At 39.3% G+C, this 27828-nt stretch overlaps 1 protein-coding gene across 1 annotated transcript in view; it reads left to right on the top strand.

Annotated features, from left to right (window-relative positions):
• The window catches only part of LOC122810180 (thyrotropin-releasing hormone receptor-like), a 560620-nt gene extending 533324 nt beyond the window's left edge, over positions 1-27296 (top strand). Inside the window, exon 4 of the mRNA XM_044081657.1 lies at positions 24225-27296. Coding sequence (XP_043937592.1) covers positions 24225-24644 — 420 coding nt within the window. The 3' untranslated portion in view covers positions 24645-27296. The remainder of the gene's footprint in view (positions 1-24224) is intronic.
• Positions 27297-27828: the final 532 nt, after the last annotated feature.

Raw genomic sequence — 27828 nt, 5'->3', positions numbered from 1 at the left:
GTTTTGCTGAACTTTTAGTGGGGTAGAACATTTGGCTAGTAATTGCTTTGATTAGGCAGCCACTATGATCCATATTTCATTACAACTGCTGATTTTTATGTGAAGAATGTCTAATATACTAATACATATGATTGGTATTGTCTAGTAAGCAATTGCATTTTATAATATCAATGAGAGATGTCAGTGATGCAAACAAAGGCTCTAGTACTTTGCAGTGCTTAGTTTTCCAATTTGGCTCTCAACTGGGATAAGTTCAGTGCAGAGTCTGACTTTATTCTCTATCTGCATAGGTCTTCAGTGTTTGTTACAGTTTCTACCCTCATCCCAAAAATCCTGTGAATGAATTGGAATTCCCCCAAACTTTCCATAAGTAGGGCCATAGATAGGAATTATGGTACTGTACACCATATTCCAGAATGCACACACACACACACACACACACACACACACACACACACACACACACACACACACACACACACACACACACACACACACACACACACACATATTTTCCCCAATCTAGAAAGTGCATGTTATTTAACTTTAAACCATTTCATTATTAAAAACAATAAAGAAATGAAAGGACAAACTTAGGCAAAAGAAAAGCGAACCAGGCATTCTGGAAAAAAGGCTGTTTAGTAGAATACTTTAACCGATGATAATCATGCCAGGTAAAACATATAGCTTATCTCTTTGTATGAGATAAATAAATCAGTATTAAACACACATGTACACGCGCACACACACACACACACACACACACACACACACACACACAAACACACTCTTGCCTGTAAGTATGCATACCATGTGAAAGTGACTGAGCATGTGCATCCTGGAATGTTCTGGCCCCCTCTTCAGGATTAGTTCCTATGCCTAGTCTGCAGTTAGTGCTAGGAGCGGCTCCGACTCCCCTGAACATTGCGTTGTATTAAGGGGTAACTGGAGAATGAATGAATGAATGAATGAATGAATGAATGAATGAATGAATAAATGAGTATTAATAAGGTCCAGATGTGCATTATTAAATACAGTAACAGAAGTACTACATTTAATTGTTTTTAGAAGTCAATTTCATTGACTTACAAGCAGTTGAGAGATATAATTATCCTTGCTAGAAAAGGGATTAAATATTTATTGGAAAAGTTGGTCTCCTGTGTCTGGTTATATTATGCTTTGTTTAGTGATTAAGTACTTCTAATTCCCTGAAGAACTCTGTGTTTCATCACTCAGAAAGATACAATTAGATCTCGTCTAAGCAAACCATAAATATTAGAAAAAATAATGAAGATATTTTACATGTGTATAGCAGTATCTAGTTTGTTATATATATTTGTAAAATGTCTAGGACTTCTCTTCTCCTACAAATATCTTAAACAGTCAAAAATAGGAGCTCCTCTAGTTAAAAAAAAGTTAAATATTTGCTTTCATGTAAAATAATAGTTAAGTCTGACATAATTTTAATGCAAAAGGTAAAGTTTTTTTAAAATAATTTGCAAATTCTTTAAATGCAAAACTTACTCAAACACGAAGTTGTCAAGGACATGTGATGGACTAAACCTCAACACCTAAAACGCATAAATTAAATTATCCTCCAATGACTCATATCATGAAAAGCACTGCATTTGTATTCTAGATTGTATATCATGTTTGCAGTTATTAGTGTGATGAGACAGTCACACTTTCCTTGGGAGTCTGTATGTCTCCAAAATGCAAGTTAAAAACTTTTCTTAGTATCAGTCCCTAAGGTCCCCCTGCTTAGATCATAGCTGTTTGATCTGTGACCTCTTATGAAAGCCTATTGATTTCTACCTGTTAACCATACTGTCTATTGATTTTCTGAACTGTTTGATCTAAATAGGATTTATTTAGTCTGTTTGTTATTTGCTAACCAGGCAAATGCACTCATAAACTGATCCTTTTCAGCCAGAAGAACACATTGGTTGTAAGCTGAGTAGAACAGACCAGGCATTGCACTCATTAACTCACAGAATGCAATCTCTGTGAATTGTCAGTCAAGCATAACAATACAACATCTTCCGAGTGCTGAGAGCCTGTCCTAGTGACTCTTCTTAGTGGGATGCATTTTGGAAGCCTTCCAGATGAGGTGCCCGGGGGCATCTTCAATAGGCATTCATGCCAAGCTTGGCATCAATGAGCTGCTTCCTATAGTCTAGGGTTTGATACCCTTAGCCTCTATTTACTTACTGTGTGACACTGACCAAATCACTTAACCATATAGTGCTTCAGTGCTGAGGCTGAAAAATGTTCTGTGTCGATCAGTACCTATAAAACACCTCAGCAGTCTCCCCTCAGTCCTGAGGAGCAACAGCTCTACTGCCAGATCCTCCTTGACTGCCAAGCTCCTCATCCTATCATGGGGGGAATAAAGGTAAGAACTCCTGCAAAGGAGTCTCGTTTTGCCATTTGCATTCTTGATCTCGGTCCCACTGTTTCAGCCTGTTAGCCACTAATCAAAGCTCAAGAAGTGAAATGAGGACATGGACATAAACTGAGCAATAAGTTGATAGCTTCATTCTATGACTCATCTTTCACTCGATCACTATATTTTTTTACAACTGCTCAGTACCACCAATGAAACACCTATCTGCTGGTCAATCTCCCAGCTCTCTCTTTCCTTAAGATATTTAAATTCCTCCACTGAGGTAAAGACTTCTCTCTCACCATCAGAAAGCAATCCACTCTTGTCAAGGGAAGAGCCATGATTATTGATTTAGAGGTTCTGATTTTCAACCCAAGAACTTGAGGCAAAGAAGAATCAAATGCAACCCTGACATTCCTGAACCACACAACCATCAAAATCATGAACAGGAAGGGAGACAAGACATATCTACAGAGAGTCCTACATCTGCCTTGTAAGTGAGTGAATTAACAAAAAGTGTCTGCAAATCCACAAAATAAATGCCATGCAGCTGCAACCCTGGAACCCTGTACTGTTGTAACACTCACCCACAAATATTGTCTGTACATCATCATACAACTTCTATAGATCTTAAAAATAAATGTAGGCTGTACTGGTGAAATCCCTTCACTGCTCCAAAATCCATGCAAGGACAAAGGGAAGGCTCACTGTTTAACTGTGAGGGTGAATTTACATTGCTTCACCTGAATCAGACACTTGGTTATTAACTTAGCATTCTGGCATTATTGAGCATTCTGGTATAGTCTGCTAACTTAACAAGTTAGGAGTATTTACTAGACAGCACTATTAGTTTTTAACTAGTTAATTTGAAACTTGGCAGGCAGACTTTCTCAAAGAAAATTACTGCCAGTACAGTTTTGTGTGTGTGTGTGTGTGTGTGTGTGTGTGTGTGTGTGTGTGTGTGTGTGTATGTATATATCTAACAGCGATTCACTGTGGAGTTCTTCTTTATGCATTTGTGGGACCCGGGAGTCAGAATATTTAAGGAGGGGAGAAGCTACCGTCATGGGGATGCTTTTGTGCTTTTTTGATAGATGGAAGAACATATCCTGATGAGAACTGTAATCGGCCAATCCAGAAATACTCTTCCCAGCTTACATGTAAAATTAAAATGATCATGAACAACAGTGTTTCCACAATACAGAGGTCTTAATTATCTTGGCTGTATGGTGCAGAGGGATGGAGCCAAACAGGTGACCAGGGGGAGATTAGTGTCCCCAGCATAGGAGGAGCCAGAAAAGGAGGGGGAAGAGTGGAGAGGTGTAGTCAGCTTATGTTACTGGGGGAAAAGAGGGCAGTGTGATTTCTTTGGAGGACACTGGGGAAATCACCAGTGATGCTGAGAGGAAAGTGGCAGAACTGCTTCAATAGAATGCCCTTTGAGGAAGTGAGGGGGACATCCTGTGTGGTCAGCCCATTGCAGGACCTACAGTACTTGATGAGTGCATTGTTACTACTGAGGAGGAAAAAAGGAAACTTTGAGCCACCCCTGATAGCTGCCTCAGAGATGATTTCCTCTCACTAGGCTGTCGCCCAGGAGAGGGAATGAATGGGTTGATAGATTGAGAAATGGTCTGATGGCTGAAAGGCATTGGGGTAAAAAAAAATTAAATAAAAATACAGAGGCCTTCGGCATTTCTGACCAAATGTCATCTATTCTTCCAGCCTGATCCTCTCAGAAATATTCAACAATCACAGTGATCTTATTTACATAAATAGGTCTAATCTCATCAGCTGTTTCTGATACTGCCTTCTCAAAGAAGACATTCTTACTTGTTGCTCATATTGTTCTTTCCACCCCAGGACAGTGCTCCCAATAGAATTCAATGTTTCTATATTCTTGACTAGAACAGCCTTGGCAAACTGAATCACTCTTTGTTTGCTAGAACCTCTTTCAAGCCATCCAAAATTGATCATCCATGGCTTTACAAAACTCTTTCATATCCAGACCTTTTCTTCTATAGTTGCTCCAGCTACTACCTTCTTGGCTTGTTCATACCTGCCAGTCAGGTAGATTTCAAGACCATCCTGCTGGCATTAAACAGAAGGCATCTTCCCTTCTTCTTTTAGCATTATAACACTCCCCATTGCCGGTGAAAACCAATAAGTTCCTGGGCTACTACCATGGAAACACCAAATAGCTTTTAACCACAACTTAATACTAACTCCTCAGCTACTTATCTCTTGAACAGGATCCATGTGAATGCTACATTTCTGACCTCCCCTAATAGGTTCATAGGTTCATACTAGGCTATCTGCCCTAGGGCATTTATAATCCTAGCCAGTGTGTTTGGCTTTCGCCACCCATTTTAAATTAATTTTGCTATGCCTTTTTTCGAGGTTAGTATACTGTGCCTCTGTCTAACAGTGACACAGAAGTGATACCCGGGGTAAACCTATGATCTCCCATCCACTCATCAAGATTCCTCTTGAAGAGAGTCAATGAGGGACTCTGCCTAACCTGGACTGGGATTTTATTCCAGAGTGAAGGGAGCCTCGGGGTTATGAATCTGTCCCTCCAGCATGTCCTATTTATTTCAGTGCTGAGGTTCAAGTCTCTTGAGTGCGTAGCTCGATGGGATTTGGATTTTCTGAGGTGCAGCATGTCCATTAATTCTGGGTTGGACATGGCTTTATACGTCAGGCACAGATCGCCTCTGAGCAGGCAGTATGCCACTGAGTAGAGCTGGAGTTTCTTTAACCGGGCAGCATATGGCATCTGTTTGAGCCCTTTGATCCTCTTGGTGAGGTACTTTTGGGGTCTTTCCAGTTGCTGCAGGTGTCTGGTAAGGTACATCCCAAAAGGGGCATTGTACTCAATTATGGGCCTGATGAGGGATGAGTAAAGAGGCACGATGACCTCCCCGATCTAGATGTGAATCCCTTCATGATTAGGTGGGCTATATAAAATGTTTTTCTAACCACTTTGGCCACGTGGTTGTCAAATGAGAGATTGCTATCAACTTGGGTCCCCAGGTCCCTAATTACTTCTTCTGTACTTAATGGATTACCACCTATGTGGTAATTTGTGGGCACTTTGTTTTTGCCAAAGGGGATGACTATACACTTTTTGGCATTTAGCTTGAGGCCATGGCTCTGGCACCAGTTGTCTGTTTCTATGAGGCCCTTTTGGAGGATGCTTGTGTCAGCTGGAGAGTTGATTATGGCGCCCAGTTTGCAGTCATCTGCGAACTTGGTCAGCCACAGTCCTTCCGTGTTGGCCTGTACCTCCGAGAACTATATACCGAACAAGAGAGGTCCCAGGACTGAGCATTGTGGGACACCACTTGTAACTGGTTTGGAGTCTGACATGGCTCCAACAATTTTAACCATGTGGGTTCTGTCCTTGAGCCAGTTTGCAATCCGTCTAGTGACATAGGGGTTTATATTTAAGCTGGTGAGCTTATCTATAATGCCTGAATGGGGTATTGTATCGAAGGCTTTTGCGAAGTCCAGGTAGGCTGTGTGGACCACCTTCCCCTCGTCAATGGCGTTGGTGACTGTTTCAAAGAAATTGACCAGGTTTAAGAGGCAGGATCTTCCCTTAACAAAGCCGAACTGGGTAGGATCCAGTGTCTGTAGGTCCCCAATATCTTTATTTATGAGGTCCATGATGATCCTTTCCATAGCTTTGCAGACCAAGCTAGTCAGGCTTATGGGGCGATAGTTTCCAGGATCCGTTGAGGCACCACCTTTGTGGAGAGAGACCACTGCTGCTGTACGCCACTCTTTGGGGACATATCCTGTAGTAAGGCTGAGATTGAACAGTAGTTTTATGTTTGGGTTTAGCTCTTCTTGGAGTTCATGTAGGACGCAGTCCAGGACACCGTCTGGTCCCATTGATGCTGTGTTTTTTGCTTTGGAGAGGGCGGCTCTTACCTGAGCATCTGAGATGTCAGGGGGGCAGCACTCTGCTGGGATAGATATTTGCCCTTTTGGTGGGGGGGGAGTTTGCGCTGAACCTGTCAGCTAGGATGTTGGCAATGTCTGTGGGTTCGATGTATTTTTTGTCATTTTGGACTAATTCTGAGCATAGCTGGGAATTCCCACCCAGGTTCCTAACATAACTAAAGAAAGCGTTGTGATTATCCTTAGTGTCCTGTGCAATTTTTCTCTCGAAGCTGGCCTTAGATGATTTTATGAGTGCCCGTAGTTTTTTGCTAATACTGATCAGAGATGCCTTCCCTTTTTGGGATTTTGCTCTATCATGTAGTAGCTTCCTCCTTCTATTGTATAGTTTGTTTATGGCTGGGGTCCACCAGACAGGACGTCTGCCTTTGGAGGATTGGGTCTTGGTTTTATTTGGGATTGCATGATCCATGCATTCCTGAAGGTGTTCATAGAATGCGTTTACAAAGGATTCTGTGGTCTGGGCTGTATTTTCCACAGGCACGGGGGCTTTGAAGGATTCCACCTCAGTTTTGAGAAGTGTGAAATTTGCTTTAGAGAAGTTTTTCACTGTGGTTTTCTGGGCAGGGGGTGGGGTCGGGATGTGAATATCCAGTGAGATTAGTTTATGGTCTGATCTTACCAGTGAGGGATGCACTTCTAGTCTGGAGCATAGAGTCCCCATGTTGGTGATGATCAGGTCCATTATGTTTTCCCCTCTTGTGGGAGTGGTAACAAGTTGTTCCATAGCATTTGAGTTTATAAATTCTAGGAACCTTTGGGCTAGGGTGTTGGAGCTAGAGTAATGCTCCCAGTCTATGTTTGGGTAGTTAAAGTCGCCCAATATAATGGTGTTTGGAGAGACCTTCATATTTTCCAGTGTTCTCAGGAAGGCCGAGTGGGGTTCCTGGGTTTGGGAGGGTGGTCTGTAGCAGGCTATAAACTGGAAGGCAGTTTTACCCACTGTTAGTTGCACATGGATAGTCTCTAATGCTTTGTGCTGTGCCACCAACCTGGAGGTGTGGGTATCTTTGATGAATATTGATACTCCCCCTCCTTTTGTGGTTTGGTCCAAGTTTTGGGGCCGAAAAGCATGGTATGAGGTATAACCTGGAAGTGCTGGGGTACTCTTGGGAGCCTTGAACCAGGTTTCTGTTACTGCACAGATATTGATGTTCTCCATGCTAAGGAGAGTTTTGAGTGCATGCATCTTGAGGTTTAGACTTCTGGCGTTGAGTAGCATTACTCTTAGTTTCTTATCCCTTGTGATATCTATGGAGGTGGGTTTGTCTTTTGAGCCTTGCCTAAAAAAGGCACTATGGGGGAAGCAAGAGCCTTTGCCAATATCCGAAAGCCCAGGGGTGACAGGTGCAAGCCGTCCCTAGTGAAGCATCGTGGCTTGTCGAGCATGTAATCCCAGGCTGACAGGCATTGGATCCCCTTTGAATGACACCAATACTTAAGCCAGTTGTTGAAATTGATCATCTTGTCTTCATATTGTGGCATCATTCTTGGTGTGGGTAAGATGCTACTCAGGCTACATGCTCAGAGAGCTCCTCTATGTCTCTTTTCATGTAGTCCAGGGAGGTACGTCTCAGGTCATTCACACCAGCATGGACAATGACCGAGTCATATTTGTACTTGCCTTGGTGTGACCTGAGTGCTTGTGTTATGTGGCAGATCCTAGCACCCGACAGGCAGCTCACTGTGACCTTCTCCTTGTTCAGCCTGGTGAGCGGGGCGTCAGTGTGCCTGACGATAGAGTCACCTATTACAAGTGTATCAGGTATGTTGTTTAGACATAATGGTTGTGACTGTTTGGCACACTGGCTTTGTGAGCTATGTGTTGCATGTGTTTTGTTTTGGGGTAGCGGTTGCTTGGGTGTCTGCTTTGGAGGTCTCTGCTGCTTAGGCAGATTTTTATTTAGAGCCTCCGAGTATGTTTTTGTGTGTTTATGTGTTTGGTTTGCTGTCATGGTAGGTCTATGTGAGACTGGAATTGTAGTGAGTGTGGTTTCCTTCTCCTCCTGACTGGTTATGCCAGTACTAAGTTGAGAGAGCTTAGCCTCCAGTTTGGCTATATGGTTGCATCTCTCACATGTGTTGGAATTTGTTGAGAGGAGGAGAGGGTTGTCTGTGTACATGAGGCAGTTGTAACATTGCCTCAAGATTCCCAGATTCACCAGCTGGACCGGAGAGGAGATTGACAACTGACCTTTGGACATGCTAGAATAGTACTGGGAATTACTTTATAATTGAAAATAGGGCCAATGGGGAACAAGGTACTCAAGGGGAGTTTGTGAGGGTGTAGTGCTTTTAATTTTTTAGTGCTGACTTATATAATTGCTTTAGTGAGCAAGTGCCAGGTAACTTAAATGCAATGTGTTACAGGTAACTTAAATGCAAAAATGACAAACAGTAACTTTCTTTCAAGTGAAACAAGGAAATAAGTACAGTAAGCAATGCAGATATCACTAGGGATCCACAGAAGCGCTGTAAAGCCGCATTTTAGGTGGAATTAGCATTTAGCGTTTCCGGGAAATAACAAGCAAACAAACAACAAGCATACAAACAAAGCTAGATTCAGCAGGCCTGGATCTAGTCTATGCTACAGCAAACAAGGTGTACCAATTTCAGTAAAAAACAGTTCAAATATGCAGGCACTATAAGCCTTTAACCAGAAATTCCCAGCTCAGAAGGGCAGAGTCCAGCCTCTCCTCCCACAAGAGTGCAGACCACGAACCTTCTTAATGTAAAATAACTGGCCTGAAGCCCAAGTGCTTAAACCAGAATTTATACACTTTTAGAATAACAGACACTGAGCCCTCAATCAGCAGTTCCCAACTTAGAAGGATGTAAGCTACCTGTCCTGCCACCACAGTGCAGGCCACAAACCTTCCTAATGTAAAACAACTGGTCTGAAGCCCAAGTGCTTAATCCAAAAGACTTAGAATGATAGCTACACTTTAATTAAGTTACTACCAGGCAGTAATAAATACAATTGAATACTTTAAAGAATGCCTGGATTAGTGCTCAAGTTATACAAACAAAGCTAGATTCAGCAGGCCTGGATCTAGTCTATGCTACAGCAAACAAGGTGTACCAATTTCAGTAAGAAGCAGTTCAAATATGCAGGCACTATAAGCCTTTAACCAGAAATTCCCAGCTCAGAAGGACAGAGTCCAGCCTCTCCTCCCACAAGAGTGCAGACCATGAGCCCTCTTAATGTAAAATATAACTGGCCTGAAGCCCAAGTGCTTAAACCAGAATTAATACACTTTTAGAATAACAGACAATGAGCCCTCAATCAGCAGTTCCCAACTTAGAAGGATGTAAGCTACCTGTTCTGCCACTACAATGCAGACCACAAACCTTCTTAATGTAAAACAACTGGTTTGAAGCCCAAGTGATTAAACTAAAAGGCTTAGAATGAGTTACACCAAGCAGTAATAAATACAATTGAGTACTAATACAGTAAAAGCAGATACAATTATTATTATTTTTTTTTTTTTGAGTGAGCAAATGAGATGGGCCCAGGAGTTATAGGACAGAAACAAGTGCAAATGCAGGCCTTCAAATCAGAAAGCTGAGAGAGATGGAAGACCGCCCAAACAGCCAATAACTGCAAATTCTGTGCCAGAACCACTTCTTATGTGGTAGACAGGTTACCTAATGCTTACCACTCCCACTGATAAGCTAGAAGGCTTCCCTCCAACACAGAAAGGCTTGGGGGCTCAGAAGCTTACAAACAGTCCTGGATACAGCAAATCTGTATCTGGAACACTAATTACAGGAAAGGTAGGAAACAGGCTTACAAAATTTTTTTTTTCAGAAAAGTAGCAAAAACAGTAGTAAAAACAATTCACATGCAGTGCAAGCTGGCACACTTGAGTATGTAGCAATATTAGTCCACACACAGTTTGAAAAAATGTAATTAAATTAAAAAGGACTAAAAGCAAGTGCAGAAAGGGTTTATTAGGTAGAATGCGGTAAAAAGATGGGACTGGGGGAGTGTCCTAGATAAAATCTACAGTGGGACAGGCACTGCAAAAGCCACCAAATTTAAAATACAACCAAGAACAGGGAGGGGCGGGATGTGGAAGACAGTTTCAACAGAGATGTGAGGAATCACAGTTCAAATTATAAAACCAGAAAAATATATACTGATCTCTGTATATTTGCAGAACAGTAAGACAACAGATATCTAAGCAACAATTTAGCTCTATAATACAGAATAATACAGAAAAATATACTCAGCTCTATATATTTGCAGATAGTCTTGTAAGGCTCTCTCTCAGTGCACAGGTTCCAATTTAAAATATATAGAAGACTATATTTTAGAAGTGGGAGTTAAACTTGTTTCGCATAAAAGCATCATTTTGGCATTCTCAGGACACCCTCACCATGCATTTGGGTTATCTGGATCTGTTCAACCACCTCCCCAGCCATCTGATCTAATTTATTAATTAATGGTGATCATCAGACATTCTTATAGCAACAGAAAGGTGGCTAAAACACCATATAAGAGACCCAGACATACTCCCACAAGGTTATAGCGTACACAGGTTAGACAGGATCAGGAAGAAGGGTGGCGGGGTTTCAAACTTCTACAAAGATAACCTAAGCATAGACTACCTACCCATCAAATGCCCTTATGATAACAACTTTGAAGTTCTAGTAACATGGCTCAGAATCAACTCAAAGAAAAATATTACCATAATAGCCGCTTACATACCTCCCAAAATACTTCCACTGCCATTGAGGAACTCATAGCCTGGACAGCCTCCACCTACACCCATGAAATCATTATTACAGGCAACTTCAAATTAGACTGGAACTCTTGCACTGGTGATAACCTCTCTATCTTCAATAAATCTATATGGTTTCTCCCAAACAATCCAGTTTTCCACACAAATAGATAAACATAGCAGAAGGGAATCTATCTTAGACTGGTCCCTTTTCAACAGTACCACCCACAACTATCTCTCTGGATGCCTTCCAAATAATTTAAGTGACCATAGACCTACCTACTTAATCCATCATCAGCTCAACTCACCCAGAACCATAGTTTACAAAGTCGTATGAAATACCAAACACTTCTTCAATAAAGCATTCATAGACATGCTCTATAAATGCAACTGGACACCACTCCATCATCTCCAACTTGACCAGGACGTAACATACTTCATTGACACATTTCTAGCTATTCTAAATAGCTTAGCACCAACTCGGTCATGTTGTGTTAAAAATAAGAGATTGCCCTGGATATCAAAAGAAACCATTAAACATCAAAAACTAAGGGACAAAACCTGGTATCAATACCAAAAAACAAGACAATAAAACTCTGCTAGCATACCAGCAGCTCTCCAATCAAACAAAAAACAACTCAAACTAGACAAAAAAAAATATACAACTATGCAAAACAAATATGAAAACAATCTCAAAAGGATCTGGCAAGCAATTAACTCAATCCTCCACCCAGGTAAAGGTACAACTCCAGAACCAACAACCAGTAACCAAAGTGTAAGTATTGCCTCACAAATCAACACCTACTTTATAAACACCATTCTCTCCATAGTTACAGAGAACAATTCCACCCCTCTGTCTCTTCCACCTAATGTGGATACTAGTAACAATTCTTTTTTACCTCAAAATTGTCCCAACTAACACCACAAGAACAATGCTGAAAAAACTGAAACCTTCTTATTTGCAGCTGACCAAATCCCCAATGAGTACCTCAAACTGTCAGCTGATGCCATAGCTCTGCCTAGGTCCATTCTGGTATAGAGGTCTATAGCAGAACAATATGTCCCAAAATTATGGAAAGTTTCCTACATCACCCCTCTGCATAAAGGAGGAATGTCAGCAGAATTAAACAATTACAGACCCATAGCCATCCTTTTCCCCTGTGTTAAAATTCTGGAAAAATGTATCCATCCACAGTCAGTTACTACAATACCTGTTATCTCACAACCTTATCTCTCCATCCCCACATGGCTTCAGACCAAAACATAGCACAACCACAGCCCTAATTAATTTTTTATCACCATCAACCAGTGGAGAAATTCAAACCAGCAAGTAGCATCAATCTTCTTAGACATGTCAAAAGCATTTGACACTGTCTCCCATCAGAAACTCCTTAGTACTCTTGCCTCACTAAACCTGTCAAAGACTTCCCTCTCCTGGTTCCTAAGCTATCTTTCTGACAGACAACAAGCAGTACAATGGAAATTCGAACTCTCACCACTTCTGCTTGTCTCGTTTGGAGTCCCCCAAGGGTCCATACTAGGACCCCTTCTTTTCACCATCTTCTCTAATGATCTAGCCTTATCCACAACACATGCTAAAGTAGTTCAGTATGCAGACAATTCAACTTTAATCTGCTCAGCAGATACCTTACCAGACCTCCAAATAGCAGCCCAACAAGCTTTTAATAATATAGAAGCATATCTAAGTAAATCACAACTAATCCTCAACCCCAAAAAAGACACAGTAAACTCTGTTTACCAGTAGCAAACAATCACTGAACACCCCTCCTTTCACTATTCTCTCAGCAAACAACACAGTCATCCAACCAGTTGAGCATACAAAACTCCTTGGAGTGACAATTAACAACGAACTGAGATTTGACACTTAGCCACCACAATTAAGAAAGTTCACATCAAACTTGGCTCACTGTACAGAAGCAAGACATTCCTCACTGACAATACCAGACTAGCCATATCCAGAACCTTCCTCCTCTCTACAGTCCTATATGCTTTCCCCCTCTTTACCAACTTAAAAATTCAGACATAACCAAATTGGAAACTTGCAACAACAAAATAGCCCATTTTGCAGCCAACCTTCCCCACCAAACCCACCATTGTATTGCTCTACGTAAATTAAATTGGCTTGAGCTACCTGACCTTCTTCATCTCTACTAACTTAAATTCACACACAATATCATCTTCCCTCCTGACAGTTGCCCATTCCTCAAAGAACTTGTTGTTCCCTGCTCATGCCCACGAAGTCTAAGATCTGCACACAGAAACTTTCTCACAGTAAATAAATCTAACAACACACATGGTGAAGCCCTGTTTTTAAATCATATAGCCAAATTATGGAACTCTCTACCCCACACCCTCCAAAACACACCTGAATCTACCAGTTTTAAACAACTACTATTTGAACATCTATCCAAGAACTGGCATTGCTCCTGTGCCAAACCTGACTGACAAGATATCTATAACTCTCTCAACATGCTGTCCATGCCTTATCTCATTTCTCCCCCTCTATACTCAAAAATAAATATATATCAAGGAAATGTCATTTGGTCATAACTATTATTTAATATGTACACACTACTAACTTTATTTTTTCTCACAGTGATCTTCACTGAAATGCTTGTGTTTTTCTTTTTGAACCTGTATCCACTAGAAAATTGTATTGAATACTACTTTGTATAGACTAACTAGAAGATATGTATTCTGCATCTTACTGTATATATACTGTTGTATTATCTAATTATTGTATATTGCTTGTATTTCTGTGGTGCTTTTCTCCCTGGGCCTCAGCTGAAAATGGGCTTCTGGCCCAGTTGGACTTTCCTGGTAAACAAATGTAAATACATAATAAATAAATAAAAAAAGCTTATTACCTATCCTGGCCTGTATGTTTAGATCACATGACCTTAGGTGTGACATAAAATGTCTCTGTGGCTAATTAAACATGCCACAAACAACGAAACACAAAGCATGACAAAGTTCCATTGAAAGCCCATATATACAAATTTCTTAGAAATCCACTGCTACTAAAATCTAATGCAGCACAAAATATGAGATAACAGCATGAGCTAACTAAATTTAACCAAATAATCCTGTAGTACCACTGAAAGACACTTGAAAGTTTCATATTTAAATTCCATTTATTAATACAGAGTTGAGCGCTTTCATTGCAAATTCTCAGGAACTTCATCAGAACTACTACTACCACACTAAAAAACAAATCTTTTAAATATTAAACTACAGTGCATCACATGAATTAAAATGACCAATAAAAGCACACCATCAATCATTCCATAAAAAAACCTTTAACGATTACACGTAATAGTGTTTTAATTTCAAAACTGAATTAATGGACACTGAATCATTAAGTCCTGGATGGCTAGTGGCGCCATTTAAGTTCACTTTTATTTAAATGTTCTTCCATAAAATACACCCTTGCATCCATGTTTACATACTCAAGCACCACAAAATTAAACTTATGCTCATTAAAAGCTTGAATATTGAGTGTTGGTGGCTTCATCCATCATACATACGTTAATTACCAACTCCAGGATTATACAACGGGGCTTCACTCACCACACCCCGTTATTTATTTATTTATTTATTTATTTATCTATGCTAACTGCAGAATAAAACATTTAAGGAAATAAGAATCACTACAATTAAAGCAAAATTTAATTTACATTTTTTTATTCATCCATAGGTCCTTCTTCAGGAGACTTCTTAAGAACAAACTCTTCTACTCTAATGTCATTTATTTATCTATTATTTTATTTTTATTTTATTTTACATTTGTTAACTGGGAAAGTCCAACTGGATACAGGTCCATTTTCAGCAGAGGCCCGGGGAGAAAAGCTCCAGGTGTACATAACTATATTACTAATTACTAGTAAATTACAGTGAAAAGTATTACAGTGAAATTACAAAAATTGAAATTTTAAAATATGTATAGATAGGGACAATTTCAAGTCACATATTAATTTTAACAATATATATAGGCAGGTAAAATTTTAAGTCACATACACACAGGATAGGTTGCTAGTTAATTATCTAAGAAAGAAAAAGTGAAATCCTTCTCATTTTTTCCATAGGATAGAGTTATACAAAATTGTAAGTGGTTAGTGGCTCACTGACATACTCTTGTGAGGCTTACCTTTACAGATTCTGTCAGTTTGGGGGTAGTTAGGGTTAGTACAGGGACAAAGTCAATGTGTTTGCAGGTACTTTTTAAAAGTATCCTGTGCCAAGGGTACAAAGCTTGAAACTTTCTACCTTAATTTGCCTACTGTATAATCTTGAGTAGGTCAATTAACCAGACAGTGCTTTAGGACAGTTTGGAACTTGGGCTAGGGGTTCTTAATGGTCTCCTGGGCTGCATTTCTAATAACTACCTATGGACATGTAAAATGGGGTGTTCCCGTAGTTTCCCCTTTAGCACTGCTTATTTAAACCCTTACTGAAAATATTTGAACCTCTTTTTGTGTGTAACGACTGGATTTTGTAAAAATGTGGACTATCTATTCCTGGTACTGTTAGGAGTATATCTTTTATTGCATTTCTTTCTAATTGATGAATACTCATTTACAACCTTAAGGATTCCCAAAAGAAGTCCTTACCACTCTCTGCTGCATTATTTAAGTAGAAAATAAATTGTTCTTTGAAAGGTCTAGATCACAGGTGGGTTTACAAAAATGCCTGAAGGAAGTATTATTAATGCTGTCACATATTATGCACTTAATAGAAAGGATTATAATACTGTGATTAGATGAAATGGATGGGGGCTGGCTAGCATAATGGAAGTAACATCCAGAAATGAGTTAATATGATGTCAGTGATGTTAAGAATGTTATACCCTTTTATGGGTGATTTTACTAGCTGAGTAAGAGCATGTCTTAAAGTCACTTCATGGAAATGTTTCTTTTAGCATGAATAACAATGCAGAATCACATACGAAGGAAACATTACTACCACCATACAAGAAATGAAGATGTAAACAATTTAATAAAACATGTAATCTATAGTATAATAAGAAACTAAGTTTGGCATGTTTCATTAGCTAGCACAAATACTGAATCAGTAACAATGTACCGACGTCCTTTGATGCTGGCTGTGAGTCTATAATGATGTGCCCAGAAAATGATAAGTGGAAAAGTGACCAGATTACTATGAAAAAACACAAATGGTATTTTCAACAATATAGATGTTTCAGGTTCATGGTACATATGACCTTGGTTCATTGTCTTCCAGAACACTATTGCCGAATACAGGTTTTTGCAATAAATGATATTAAATGTATTAACAATTTTTGAGCAAGAGTTAAGTTCTGAGATGCTATCACAGTTAGAATTAAGAAATTTTAAGTGAAATATAAAACTAGGTCAGTGATGAAAGACTTGTTCTAGGTATAAGGTCTTTTGGAATTTGGCCCCTGGCCAGCTCCATTACTGCTGTTAACATTGCTTGTGCTATGTAGTCATCTTGTAATTTTAATGCATGTCATAGTCACACTGCACAAACCAGGAATGATAATTAATTTGCTGTTCTTAGTAATGTGGCTCCTAGGCCTAAAAAAAACATTTAATTTATCATTAGTATAGTTGTGGCTGTTCCTCAAGAAGGAAGTAAGATGTAAAAAATCATCCAACGCATTATACAAACACACACTTGTACATAATAAGGCCAAATTTCATTTTACAGTTATTGATAAAATTATTGGTGATAGAACCAATAAATGTGGCTGGCATAGAAAACTTGATATGAAAGAAAAGAAATGGATCATCAAACTTGGTGCACTATTTAGTCCAGGTTTGAATGAATATCTATAAATACATCTGGTCTAACACACTATATTATATTATATTACATACATTACATATCTAACACATTCAGTTTTGATATGATATTTTGATATGCAATATTTGATTGACATATACTTAATATTTGTGTATCTGATTTTGTATGTATGTTTACAACTGATTAATATTAATGAGCTTGGTATTTTATATTTAACCAATCAGCTTTTTCTGATGTGTATTTAAAAGAACTGCATAATGGACTCTAAATCTATACACTGAAGAAGGCCATATTGAATTTGGGCCAAAACCGGTATGTTTGTGAGTTTTATGCATTTCTGGTAGCTTATTAATAAACTACCATATCGAATTGTCCACCAGTTGCTGGCTTATTTCTTTCATTTGATATTTCCTTTTGCCGTGCAACTCCTTACGCGCAGGGGACATCATTTCCGTTTCTGTTCCTCAAGAAGGGACAATTCTTGTGACTTTAACACCCAGTTATACTTTGGAAATATGTAGTTAAGGTAACCTGAAAGTAAGAAAATAAGATAAAAAAAAAAGTGCTAAGTAAAAATAAAACAAAAAAATGTGCTGAAAAATGAAGTTTTTGTGCATGCACATGCATGAATGCAATCCATAACTATTAACAATGGATAAATATTCACAATGACCATAACACTGTAAAAAGAAATAAGTGGAAGTTGTTCTGCCTGTTTTTGTCTTTTGCAAATAACAATATTTATGCAGTATTTTAACCATTAAAACCTAGAAATGCAACTCATGCACTAAGAAAACATATGAGCTCACTCAGAAATTAATGAATTAATTTATACTTCCTCTACCACTCTGAGACAGATAGGTATCGGACACTTGCAGTTGTCACATAAAACACTGACTTATCTGAAGTTCCACACCATACTGTATAAAAGCTTAGTGCCATTTATATTCATTGATCAATAAAATAAACAAAGCCATAATATGACATCTGGCACAACAGACAGGGAAGCTCCAAATGTCAAAATGCATTATCACTGTTGAGACGACTCGCATTTATCTAGCTGATAATACTTTGTCTCCCAAGTTACAACTACCACTGGTTTTACCGCAAAATTTCAAATTCACATTTTTTTTGTATAAAAACTTAGTTTAGTACTATAAGTCAGGATCTCATACTAATCACTATACATGATCCTGAAATTTAGCCAAGCTACAACAAGACCTGATTCATACCTAAGCACATGCTGGGAAGCAATATAAGGAAAACACAGCTGGTTCCTGTGATCATACACTGGGCAGAAGCTGATAACAACACTTCATAACTATTCAGTAGTGTTTATGGATGGAGGCTGGCTAGATGAAGACTGATAAAGTCATTCTTATATAATGGAATTATCACAACAGTAATATTTGCTTCCTTGTTTTTCCCATGTTTCCAAGAGTAGGATGTGGGCCCTACTTGGGGTCCCACTTCTTATATGTGGGTGATCAGGAAGACAAATAAAAGAGACTATTGCCTGGTGGGAGGATTTAAAAGACAGACTCCAAAGTAATACTTCATTTCTTTATTGATTTATTTGATGAATGAATAATGATTGGCCATCTTTTAATTCCCACTTCCTTAAACATCTTTCATGAATGCATATTATCTCTAGTTCCGTAGAAATTGACAGGCAATATAGTAATCCTTTATATAAGTGACTGCAGGTAATTTCAAAATTATAGGTCTCTTGTTATATGTCTAAAGACAGGGAGTTATGGAAGCCTGATGGGTAAAGCATGCATCTTTAGTTATAAGTAACCCCATGTACTGTTTAGGGTTTTGGAAAGAAATATTCCACTTTAACATTGCTCATACAAATTAAGATTAATACCAGTTCAAGAAGCATGATGTTAATAATCCCTCTGCAGTAATTTTTTTAAGTGACTGCTAGTGACTTTGTTAAAATTCTTCTAAGAAGAAAAAAAGTTTTTGTCCACAAACTGCTAAATCACTGAAGTCTGCTATGAAAAACTAATACATTTGGAGTGATTTAAGAAAGTTGAAAAATTATCTTTATATGCTTCTTGCATTTTGTTTCACTTATTTAAATAGAAGAGTGCCCTTAAAAGAGTGCCAAGCCCTGAAAACATTTCTTTAATTATAAGATCTTTTCTGTCCCAGTTTTTCTTATATACCAAAAGGCAGTTTGAAGCAAGTTCATAATAAATAAATCATGTCAGGAATGGTTTTCCCTTACAAAGAATTATATTGAACACAACTCATGGTCATTATGGCACGTAATGTTTCTAATTCTGCTGTTTCCATAGCCAGCATGGTAGATATGGGCATTTAATGCTGCTGATGCTGCTGTCTCCGTAACCAGCTTGGTAGAGATCCTGATATAGTGTAGCAATTGTCTCATGTTCACAGACAACCTTTTAATCCTTAAAGAAAAATACAGTACATGACAGATGCATGCACGTGCACACACACACACACACACACACACACACACACACACACACGCACGCACGCATGCACACACACACACACACACACACACACACACACACACACACACACACACACACACACACACACACACACACACAGTTTCCCTGCAGGCAAAAATCTACCAAACAAACAAGGTTGTCAAGATTACACACACTAAATCCACCACATATAGTGTCCACCACACACACATAGACCAACTTAAGCTGAAACACTTAAAAGCAATCTTCCAAACCTCAAAGACCTCCTAAGCCTATAAACTGCAATACCTTTATTCATCAGTCTCGAAACCACTCACCAAAACAACACCAAACACCACAGCTAGTGAAGCCCCAAATTGAATTCCATAAGGCAAGCAAATACTCTATCCAGGGGGACTCCACTGTGTGACACAGTTACTCCAGTCACCAGACTGATCAAGGAGAAGACAACTATTAGCTGCTTATCTAGAGCTATGAGCCACCAAGTTACTCATGCAGTCAAGTCACTGCGTCCCTGGCACAGGTATGATTCCATCCTAGTCCATTTGGGCATTAATGACCTGAAACATACTTCCATGGACTATATGAAGAGAGAGAGAGAGAGAGATATTATTGATCTCTCTGAATATGTGTTTGACTTCAATAATAGATGTTTCTGGTGTCTTTACAGGGGGAGTCAATATTTGTCAGCATGGAAGGGCATAGTTAAACCATGTTGCTTTCTAAAGGATTGCGTGGACCTATCTCCCCTAGGCTTCTGAATATTGTCTAAAACATTATCCACCCCTTAGAGCCTTTTCTAGGCAATGTCAATTTGACAAACCTACCGAAATAGCAAATAAATCCCAAAGAAACCTAAAGGTGTTACTGTTCAATGCTAGGAGCCTTAACAAGAAACTCCACACACTACAAGCTCTCCTCACTCTGGAGAATATAGACATTTGTGCTTTTACTGAGACATGGTCTAAATCTGCAGAAAGTACTCCAGCAGTGCACGGCTTCAGTTCCTTCCACACGTTTAGACCATCATCTGAACTGACAGGAACAAATGATGGCGGAATCTTAGTCTATATTAGCAACAAGTGTAACTCCAGGTTGGTTAAGCATGATGATGCTCTAGAATTTAACTACGTACAAATCTCCATAGACAAGGTCATGTACTATATTGTACCAAGTTATAAGTCACCCTCTATGTCCCTAGAATCCCGTAGCTCATACCTGGACATACTGAAGATGCTCACAATGAAACAAAATACCTTATTCATGGGAGATTAACTACCCTCTATAGACTATTAATCATATACTGCCTCAAACTTGAAAGTGCAATGATACCTGAACTTCAGTAACACAAATACCCTTGCACAGGTAGTGCGCACACCCACCAAGGGTTTAAATAAAGTGGACATAGTCATCACCAATACGGGGAGTGCTGCCTCCAAATCAGCTGAGCAACTCCAGCAATCCCTGTAACAGGAAGAAACTATTCCAAAGCAGACTACATCCTTTAAGCAATAGTTTGTCAAATTCAGTGCCCCTCCCAACCGAAGAACACAGCAACCTGTACAAACATGTAAATAGCTGTATAGAGGCTGCTCTACCTACTAGAAGTAAAATCAAAACAAACTCTAAAAACAAACCATACTGGTAGAATCCAACCTTAATAAGGTAGATAACAAAAGGAATAAAAGTCATGTGACTAAAATCAAGAAGAGCAACTCCCATAATGACAGGAGCTTTCTAATTAAACAAAACAGGAAACTAAGAGGGCTAATTAATTCCAACAATGCCAATTATGAGGTCAAGATTGCCCCCTGGCTAAAGACAACTACAAGGCCATCTATAGTTATGTCCAAAACCTCAAACGCAGCACACAGATGTGTGCCAGACTAATGGTCAGTGGTGCCACCTTCACTGAACAAAGCAACATAGATGATCTGCTGGCTGACAAATTCAACTGAAATTTCACCCCCACTCCCCCCTGCCTTCCCCATGAAATACCTACAAACATAATCCCCCCCCCAAAAAATGAGAAGGTCCTGGCAGCACTTGCTAAGTCCAAAACACACTCTTCAATGGGCTCCAACAATATCCCAGGATGTTTCCTAAATAGCTTGAAACATGACCTATCAGGACCACTTGAGTCATTTTTCAACTATAGCCTCAAAAAGCAGGCTTTGTACCATGAGAATGGAGGACTGAAATGGTTATCCCATTTCACAAGGGTGGGCCATCAATCAACCCCCAGGAACTATAGACCCATTAGTCTAACTAGTGTAATATGCAAAGTCATGGAATGAATTATCATGGAAGTGATAAACAAAGACATAGGCAAACTTTAGACACTGGACACAACCTGGTTTTCTTTGTCAAGGGAAGGTCATGCCTACTAAACTTGGTGGACTTCTTTGAGAGGTCATCAGGACAATGGATAAGGAGAAAATGGTGCATACCACCTACCTGGAACTGGCTAAGGTGTTTGATGCAATACCTCACTCGGGTATAGTTGACAAACTCACCGAACTAGGCACATAACTCATTGGATTGCCAGCTGACTCACAGACTGGACACAGTAAGTAAGGATTGGTGAGACCACCTCCACTAAGAGATCAGTCACCAGTGAGGTACCTTAGGGCTCCATGCTGGGGTTGCTCCTATTTGGCACTGCTTCTGTGAGGTGAAGGCTAATGTCAAGGGCCATTGGCTGATCACGTTATCAGATGACTGCAAATTGAGAGCTGTCATAGATTCCCCCCATGATACAAAACATCTTACAAGAGAGTCTAACACAGAAAAATGACTGATACTAAAGTCACGGATTAAAACTCAATGCCAAGAAATGCATTAGAGTACTTTTTGGGAAAACTGCTATCTGGCTTAAGTACTCCATTGATAAGACGTCCCCAAGAGCTGACCCAATGGTCAGGGATCTGGGAACATATGTAGATAATAATCAGACCTTTGGCCAACATGTGACCAAGTAGTAAGGAAATCATTCTAGATCACCCAACTTATATGTAAGGGCACAGCATCCAGGCCCAGTGAAGTCATAGTGCCACTTTATTCAGCCCTTATCAAACTCATCACGGACTATAATGTCTCCTTCATCATGTACCTGACCAGATAAATGCAAAACTTGGAATACCTACAAAGGTTTCTTACCAGGAAAATCCAGGGTATAAACAAATTGTCCTATGTGGATTCTCTTAAAGCCCTATCTCTATATTCAGTCTTCTACAGGTTATTGATAGGCGATCTATGCCTGGCAAACAAGGCATCCTCAGATCCAGCAATGATGGACCTTTTGCACATCCACAAAATGAACAGCATCCGAACCAGTAGACTGAATTATTTAAATTTTGCTTGTGACAAATGTGATATTTTAGTGAGACAGATAAGTGTCTTAGAGGGTCTCCATGCTCTGCGACAGGTTCCCCATCCATGTGAAGCAGAGTCCATCCCTAACCCTGTTGAAGTGCAACCTTAATCAATGGATGGGAAATCAGAAATTCACTTCTGGTCTGGCCCTAATATCTCTGCCAGACAAAGGCAGACAGTAATGCCCAGACAAACATACCCTATCATAACATTTAGAAACTTCCTAAATAACATACTCCTTCCTAAAAAAAAATTCCATGATACACATGGACACAACTGGATTGGGTTTTTGCACAGCTAGGCTTTTAAAAGCCCTGTTGGTTGTTAGCCTAGTATATACTTATGAACATATGAACCTATTGCAATCGGCCTAGGCTGCCTCCCTGATTCCCCCCTCCCTTGATGGGTGAGCCAATGTCAACCTCTCACTTCCATCCTCCACTGTCTGTGCTGCTAATGGTCATATGGACTGCAGTCAGGGCTTTATTCCTGTGCACCACAGGGATGGTTCATTAATGGTAAGCATTGTCAAAGATCCTATTGTCCAGGATGCAATAGAGCAATGGGACAAATGGTGAGTAAAGAACTGCAGGGTCACTGAGGATGGATGCCACTGCCAGAGCCCATAGTCTGGATAAAAATAGTTGTCATCAAACTAATCTGCCCATCCAGAGGTGGCCCCCGAGCCTGTTGTAAGTTGGACCCTAAAATGGAGGTGAAAAAGATGATTGTTTGATGGTTAGAGCAGCATGGTGGAAGATTTAGTTAAAATAAAAAAACTTTGTAATGGAAAATAGCAGACTTGGTAAACTCTGGATAGCCATGTACTACTGTATCATCAAAAGGTTAGTAGGTGGTGTACCTGTTTTACCCCTGGTGTAACATGTGACATGATCCTTTGTTCATATACCCTTCTGTTAAGCTGCCCATCAGTTTGTTTTCACACTAGAACAGTTTAAAGTCTATCTGATAATAAAAAGAGAATGTCTTTACACCATATAACAACAGGATGCATAGCATCAAATGAGTCATGATATTATGTTTCTAAAACTATAGATTTACAATTTAGTATTGATTGAATAACATGATTTGGAAAGCAATGCCACCTATTTAAGTTTATATGTAAAAGTAAAGTGTAGAAAAGCCCTTATTTTACTGGTTGCACTGAAATTTAAGCAGCTTCAAAGAAAAATATGTTCCTTGTATGCATGCTAAATATTGCACCTATTTTTGTCTTTAACAGAATTCAGTATTAATGCTCACAATGGATTGCAGGATGAGCAACAACCCTTGTGTGGTAGAGTCAGTTGAATCAAACAGGTTTTTACCCTCCAAACCAAAGTAGAAAAATTGTTTCATAGCATCATTTCTATTTAAGATAAGATTGTTTTGGGGAGGGAATACAGAATGACAGTCTTCCTGTTTACATGGCTACAGTTCTCATGCCATTTGACATAAGTATATTTTCTGTTACTGTTTCCACAGGTCACCAAAATGTTGGCAGTTGTTGTCATACTATTTGCTTTGCTCTGGATGCCCTATCGAACCCTTGTACTTGTGAACTCCTTCATGGATGTCCCGTACCAGAATGCCTGGTTTATTCTGTTCTGCAGACTGTGCATCTATACCAACAGTGCCATTAACCCAATCATTTATAATCTCATGTCACAGAAGTTCAGATGTGCCTTCAAAAAGCTCTGCAAGTGTGGAGAGGTGGAGACTCCCCGACGCAGTTTGTACATAGCCCAGACAAACTACAGCATGGTGAAAGACAACGTCACTACCTGCCAGGAGACAAAAGCCACAAAGCCAGAGAAAACAGAAGAACAACCAAAAGACATTACAGTTCAGAAACCATCTAGCAAACCAGCCAGCAAAGAAGAAATTTACTTTAGTGTAGTGTGACTTTAATGGTCATTGATGGGATGTGCAGAAAAAGGGGAAATGACTACATTCTGCTCTCATAGTATGACAAGGAGTCATGGGTTTATTAACTTGCATCATTTTATTTTCAATATTTACACGACATTATTGTTGACTACTTTATTGCTGCAAAGATTTTACAGAAGGCCCTTCTGATATGTTCTAAAATAAAATACATTACCACTACACAGCTTAACAATCAGCTGCAGTTTCCAATATTTCTGTAATATCTGGTTTGCTGATCCTTGTATATTTTTAAATGATGAGTGGTTACCTAGCTTAAACTGCAGACTAAATCCTATATATAGCACCACTCTGTAAATATTTAGAGACTCTTCAGTGTGTTTTAATGGCAGGAAAATAGAACTGGAAAGAGGGATCTGCAGGTTTGAATCCCAGTGCAGGCACTCCAACACCGAGTAAGTTGGAACAAAATTGTCAAAGCCTTTTGCTGTAGAACAGAGGATTAACTTCAACACATGTAACATGGGAACTGTAGAACTGTGAGATAATGCTGCTTTAAGAACCTTAATCCATGAATCAGTGTGTTGTCATATGTTAACAAGATTAAATGAGGAAAAGAAATGTTTGCTAGAGGTCTCTTAGCTCCCAGAATCCAAGTATGACTCTTTCCATTTGTTAATACTGTCAGGTGATAATTTGCAGCTCAGTGCATTATACAGATGTATCTCTTTTGCACATGTATCACTGTTATTAAGTTTCTGTCATGTATGCAGTTACTGCAGTTGTCATTCATTCTGTCTGAGCACCATTTGTCTTCCATATCTGTATCAGCCATTCTAGCTGTTTGACTATTTAGCTTTTGCATATTCTTAATACTGGTTTATCTATCTTGCTGTCACCACAGAAAGCAAAAATAAAACTCAACAAGCATTATATTACTGTTACATGAAACAATGCAAACAGGTTTAGAAACAATTAATAAATACAGGTCTTTGTCTCTTACAAGTTGAGATTAGCATTTTGCTATTTTAGCTCATTACAACTCCAAAATATGATATTGACTGGAAGGGCAAGAATTAATAATAATATGCAGAGGCAGGGATTATGATGGACGTTTTCTCACAAAGTTAAGTTAAACAGAATGCAAGGTACCATGAGAAATATGAACAAACCACATACAGCACTGGTTTCACAATGATTCACTGTGTTAAATCCACATGAAGCTACCCTAGGACAAACACTGCTGGCTGAAGCCTTGTCTAGATGTAAAATATATAAACAGCATTTTTGAAGGGGGAGGCTAGACCTCATGCACAGTGCTGTATACTGGACTTAGTATATATAAGTAAGGGGGTGTTGAAGAGAGGAGGCTAGACACCATGCACTATCCTATATACTGAGACTTAGTATATATAAGTAAGGGGGTGTGGAGGACAAAGTCCACAGTAAAACAACTTCAAAAAACATTGAAAAGCACAGAAACATATGAATCAGTGATGGTGCTATGTCACAAATAGTATCAACAATAGCTTCTATGAAAAAAGTACAAATGTATATGAATGTACTATAATAGTAGATATCTTGAGCAAATAACAGTGCAACAGGAATTATGCTGGGACTTGATGTTGATTTCCAGAGAGCACCTTTCTCATGCTCTCTCTCTCTCCATGCTGAGTGGAAGTCCACCTCTTGGGGATATAAATACATTCTCTATATAACTCTGGCACACACTCATGCCATTTTAGTGCTTTCTTTCCAAGGAGCCTTACAGCCTATTCAGTCTACTTAGTCCTGGACTTGGTCATAAGAAGCCTAACTAAGAAGGTATATCCAATGAACATGTCTGGACTATGAATTTAGAAAAATAGGGTTCCTTACGACTATACAGACTTGATTAGGCCTGAGGCACTGATAAGAGAAAGAGGGGAAGGGTTAGTTACATAGAGTCCGAGTATCCCAGACCCAGGATTCCCAGGGAAGAGATTCAGAGATGATGGGAGGAAAAACAACACTACAACAGTGATATACTTGAAATTCTACTATTATGGTTCATCCCTATACGACTATACTAGGGTCTTTGAATAGATCACTGTTGTATTCATAATTACAATGATTCCTCGAGGTGAGAAACAGTAGAAAAATGGATGAACTGATCTGGGTGAGTTGTAACATTCCCTGAAAAATGAGTGTAGCAAATCCAGCCATTGCGCTTGAAGCAATATCTAGCCTGTAGTCTTTAGAAAAGTATCAACTGAAGATCGGGTAGCAGCATTTAGGGTGCACTGAGCAGTCAGACTGCCAAAAAGGTCTACAGCAATTGCAATGGCTCTAGTGCTGTGGGCCATTACAGACCCTTTCAGTCTTTTCCTGTGATGAAGATAAACAGTAATACAGCTGGCCAGCCGTTTTAAATTGTTTGCTTGGAGACTGGATTTCCTTCCTTCCTGGCTGCAAAGGACACAAACAGATGATCCAAAGTTCTGATGTTTTTGGTCTTAGTTAGACAACACTTCATTTGTGTGTGTCCATCTAGTAAGTGTATCATCTGTTGCACAGCAAGCCCCATTTCAGAGCAACAGCAAGAGCACCATTCTAGTGAGTGCACAGCTGCAATTAGGTGTGTGTGTGTGTGTGTGTGTGTGTGTGTGTGTGTGTGTGTGTGTGTGTGTGTGCGTGTGTGTGTGTGTGTATGTATGTGTGTGTGTGTAATTCCCTAGTTAGTAGGACAGGTTAGCTAATTAACTTGGACAGGCTCAAACCCTGTCCATTGACTACAACAGACAAGAGCTTTAATCCTCCACTCCAACTAAGACCCTTGCAGTTAGTCATTAGAGTTGCTTGAAATGTCCTGAAATGGTATTTTTCTCAGTTATTGATTCATACATTTTGTTTCACTGTTTAATGGAAAAACTGTTCAAAACTAAAAATGTAATACACTGTCTAATAAATGTTGCTGCACTTCTCATGAAGTACATTAAATCAGGAAGGTGAATCAAATAACACATCCATTTATGCATTGTCACAAAAATATATGCAGGAGGCCCATGGCTTGAAATTTGAAAACAGCCCAGGGACCGAGCTACACTTAATCTGCCACTGGGTGGGTGCATTTTCAATGAATGTGAATTTCGATACATCTTCAATGGCTGTGAGCTTCAAGGGAAAAGAAGTTAACTGCTGCTTATGCTAAGTCTGTTTACAA

Source organism: Protopterus annectens, chromosome 8.part1 (genome assembly GCF_019279795.1).
Source record: "Protopterus annectens isolate FY-2018-M chromosome 8.part1, PAN1.0, whole genome shotgun sequence".
In the NCBI taxonomy this organism is placed as follows: Eukaryota; Metazoa; Chordata; order Ceratodontiformes; family Protopteridae; genus Protopterus; species Protopterus annectens.
The sequence above is the reverse complement of the archived record's forward strand: the minus strand, read 5'-3'. Positions and strand labels throughout refer to the sequence as shown.